Source organism: Engystomops pustulosus, chromosome 1 (genome assembly GCF_040894005.1).
Source record: "Engystomops pustulosus chromosome 1, aEngPut4.maternal, whole genome shotgun sequence".
Lineage (NCBI taxonomy): Eukaryota > Metazoa > Chordata > Amphibia > Anura > Leptodactylidae > Engystomops > Engystomops pustulosus.
In genome coordinates this window covers 100,247,027-100,250,993 of record NC_092411.1, presented here as the reverse complement: position 1 = coordinate 100,250,993, position 3,967 = coordinate 100,247,027, and the positions used below count along the sequence as shown (strand labels likewise).

General features: G+C 32.5%; 1 protein-coding gene across 1 annotated transcript; it reads left to right on the top strand.

The window, feature by feature from the left end:
* Positions 1-1,369: 1,369 nt before the first annotated feature.
* LOC140117887 (olfactory receptor 4E2-like) lies at positions 1,370-2,356 on the top strand. Its single transcript, XM_072135115.1, has one exon. It carries the CDS (start codon positions 1,370-1,372, stop codon positions 2,354-2,356), a length of 987 nt encoding a protein of 328 aa, XP_071991216.1.
* Positions 2,357-3,967: the final 1,611 nt, after the last annotated feature.

The window sequence follows — 3,967 nt, the reverse complement described above, 5'->3', positions numbered from 1 at the left end:
AACAAAGTTAGTTACAGTTGTTGTCTCCTAAACACTAAATAGATCTATGAAATAAACTTTTCATGTACTCTGAGATTCCCAAGAGTGAAAATCTACTGTATGCAAAGAATTATGGAAATAACAAGGATCTTGGGAGCAGTAATGAACAGTAATCAGTAGGAAATATTTGGGTTTATTTCCAAGAAATACTTTTCCCAAAGGAAATATCTTTCTAATAAAACTGCTGCGCTCTCCTATAGAGAAGTCACTTAGGAAGGTGGTGGTGAATGTTGGCTGTGCTGATTTATGATACCAGAGGAAATCGAACTTCAGTGTAACATTGATCAAAACAGGTGAGCAACTAAATCCTGTACCATATTGGAACTACACACTCAATCATTTCACGAGATAATGTTAAAAATCATTTTGATAAACAACTTTAGATATGTCACAAACTTGTAAGCTTTAGAAATTATATTAGCTCCAATACTAAAAGCAGAATATTTTTGTCTTTGAATTTGATACAATGTATGTGAGTAATCCCCTTATTCATATAGAAAGTAGAATTTTTGAAACTATATATAACTATACAGTACTTATATAACTAGATATAATCTACATTAAGGGGTAGACAGGTGATATATAATGATTTTTATGTTGTCAACATACAATTATAATAGAATCTGTTTATATTCTATGCAAAAAATGTGTCCATATGCACATCCCATCCAGACTCATGCAGACTTTTCTTATTTCAAGCTTGAAAAATTAACCATAAATAAAAATTGGAAAATAGAAGAATATTTGATGTCATTAAGTGGCATTACCATTGCAAGTCAATTTTAGACCAAAATAGTATGAGAACGCCCCGTTTAGAGCAGAAATTTGGGTATAGTGCAGCGGCAACACAAATGTGTGAAAATATACGTCCAAGCAGTTTGCACTAAAGCAGTGGTTCTCAACCTGTGGGTCGGGACCCCAGTGGGGGTCGAATGACCAAAACCGGGGGTCGCTTAAAGCCATCGGAGCCGCAATTTTATTGTGTTTTTACTGCGAGTTGCATGGTTTGGGGTCACCACAGCATGAGGAACTGTATTGCGGGGTCACAGCATTAGAAAGGTTGAGAATTACTGCACTAAAGGAATGTGCAAAGTCCGACAGAAAACTGACACAGGGACTTTAGTAAATCTGTTTTTTTGCACATTTTATGTATCTTTCAATTGTTTTTTTTAAATTGTTTATTTAATATTTTCCACAGATCTTACAGGAGATGGAAAAGTTATTTTGATGCCATTTATAAATTACATAAATGCATTAGACTTACAAAGATTTTCTTTGCATTTTATGGCACCATTCTACACTACAACAATTTTCGATAAACTTTGGGACAATGGATGCAATTCATAATGTTTCAAGTTATCAAATAAATGTGCAAAATTCAGTTCTTTTAAGCTCTTCGTGTAATATAACAGAAGTAACTGAATTTATTTTTGTGGGTTTTAACTTTAATCCAAGTCTTGAATACTTTGTCTTTTTCATCTTTTTGCTGCTTTACATCTTGCTTCTCAGTGGTAACATTTTGATCATGTTGACCATTAGAGGAGATTATCGCCTTCATAATCCAATGTACTTCTTCCTCGGTAAGCTTTCCTTTATCGACCTCTGCTATTCAAGTGTCACGGTGCCCAAAATGTTGCTGGATTTCCTGTCTGATAGAAAAACTATTTCATTCAATGGCTGCATCACTCAGCTTTATTTCTTCCATTTCTTTGCCTGTGCAGAATGTTTTCTTTTCACAGCTATGGCATATGATCGCTATGTAGCTATATGCAAACCGTTCCAATATTCTACCATAATGAGTAAACGGCTTTGTCTATGGATGGTGGCAGCAACCTGGGCCATCGCTTTTGTTCATTCCAACATTCAGACAACACTAACAATGGGTTTGCCATTTTGTGGCCCTAATGAAATTAATAGTTTCTTTTGTGACATCCCACCATTGATCAGGCTTGCATGCACTGACACTACTATGATTGATGCTATGATAGTAGCCAATAGTGGGATTGTATCATTAGGCTGCTTTGTTTCTGTCTTAATTTCATATATTGGCATTGCTCAGGCTATCTGTAGAATACGAACAGTGGAAGGACGACGCAAATCATTTTCTACCTGTGCTTCCCATCTTACAGTGGTAACAATTTTCTTTGGACCATGTGTTTTTATTTACATGAGACCATCCAAGACTTTTCAATCCGATCAAGTGGTCATTGTGTTCTACACAGTCATAGCACCGATGCTGAACCCAATTATCTACACTTTGCGGAACAAGGAGGTTAAGACATCAATGGCAAAACTGTGGGGGAGAAAAAATAAATAAATTGGGAAACTTTAATGAAGGCATTTTACAGTATACTAATGCAAACATGTGGTATTGCCCCTGAAAAGTGTAATCAGGTTTAGAGTTGGGCAAGAAATGAATACATTATTAATATATAGTGCTGCACATGTTATTTAATGAATGATTACTGGTGAGAAATTCAGTATTTCATTCAAATAAAGCACTTATTATTTATATCTTATAGCATTTTTATTTCTTCAAAAAAAGGCTTTTGCAACATTTTGGGCTCACTTGTGCACCAATCTTGTATCTTTTAATACATTGACTTCACTCTCTGATGTTTTGCAAAAAAATTGGCCCAATCTCTCAAGGCTTAGAAAGTGGAGTAAAATCAGAAAATTGACCTACAGATGTACTAAATTTCTGAAACAGGTTGTAAATATGGTGCAGCTTTATATGAGTCTCATGCAGAATGGCTTGTTGTATGATAATAAATTCTTATCTGATTCTTTAAGCTATTTGTGATCATTTGAAGATTCCTATGCAAAATAAATAAACATTTTCACATAACATTGCATGGTATAATATTCTATCTTATACATTATGTTATCAATTTTATATTTATTATATTCCCCTTATATTAATTAGTATATTAATAATATTTTGTGATTTAACTGAAAAAGTCTACTTTTCAAGAACGTATTATGTTTCCAATATGTAAAATATAAATAAATTTATAATATGAATGTAATGAAATGCTTATATTTTTCATTTGCATTTATCAACTATAAGTATCTAGCATAAAATAGCATAATTTATTATATTCATGGAGCCAGTAAACAGTTAATTTCACTATATTATAATATATAGCACTGGATTACTATGATATTTGTAAGTGATTACATTTTCTACTTTTTACAGGTCCTTTTTCATCTGCCACATCTAGATTTTTTTTTTATAAATCTGGCATAAGTACTCAAAAAAGAAAAAGGGAGTAGGTTGGCAAATTTCACAAAAATAGTCGCAAATATTTTTGATAGTTGAGACTGTTGTGAGACATTTATATGCCAGAAGACTAATGTAACTACAATGATGAATTCCCCTCAAATTTTACAATTTTAAGAACTTTTTTTTTCTCTAAAATCTATTTTTCAGAAAAGTGGTCATTATTTAATGAATGGGGAATAATGTCTATCGCTTAAAAGGTTCACTCACTATTATTGATGCCAGAAACTGGCTTAAATTTGAAATCAAATCTACCCAACCTCAAAGAGGACATCAACATTTTTGGCAAATAGCTGCTCTAAAGTTCACCACAGTTTTCATTAAATGCAAGAACTTCTTAATATACCAGACTAATATTTTTCGAGGTATATGAAAGAGCTATATAACTAGAGTTATTTCCTTCCTATAGGAAATGCAGTTGTGTCAGACACATGTAAGGGTTATAAAAATAATGAAAAAGTACAGTATTCAGATAAATATCATAGCAGCTAAAAATAAATACAGTTGGTAGATAAATAGGGGTTAAACGATTCAGAATAACAGTTGATAACATGATCAGATTAGAGGCAAAAATCTGTCATGTAGATGACAGATAAAATATTCAGATTTATAAAAAAAAATACAAAGGCTAAATAAATAAATTGA

What these genes read in the sequence shown, in the direction of transcription:
- LOC140117887 (XM_072135115.1), top strand. Translation starts at nt 1,370, where the DNA reads ATGGATGCAATTCATAATGTTTCAAGTTATCAAATAAATGTGCAAAAT.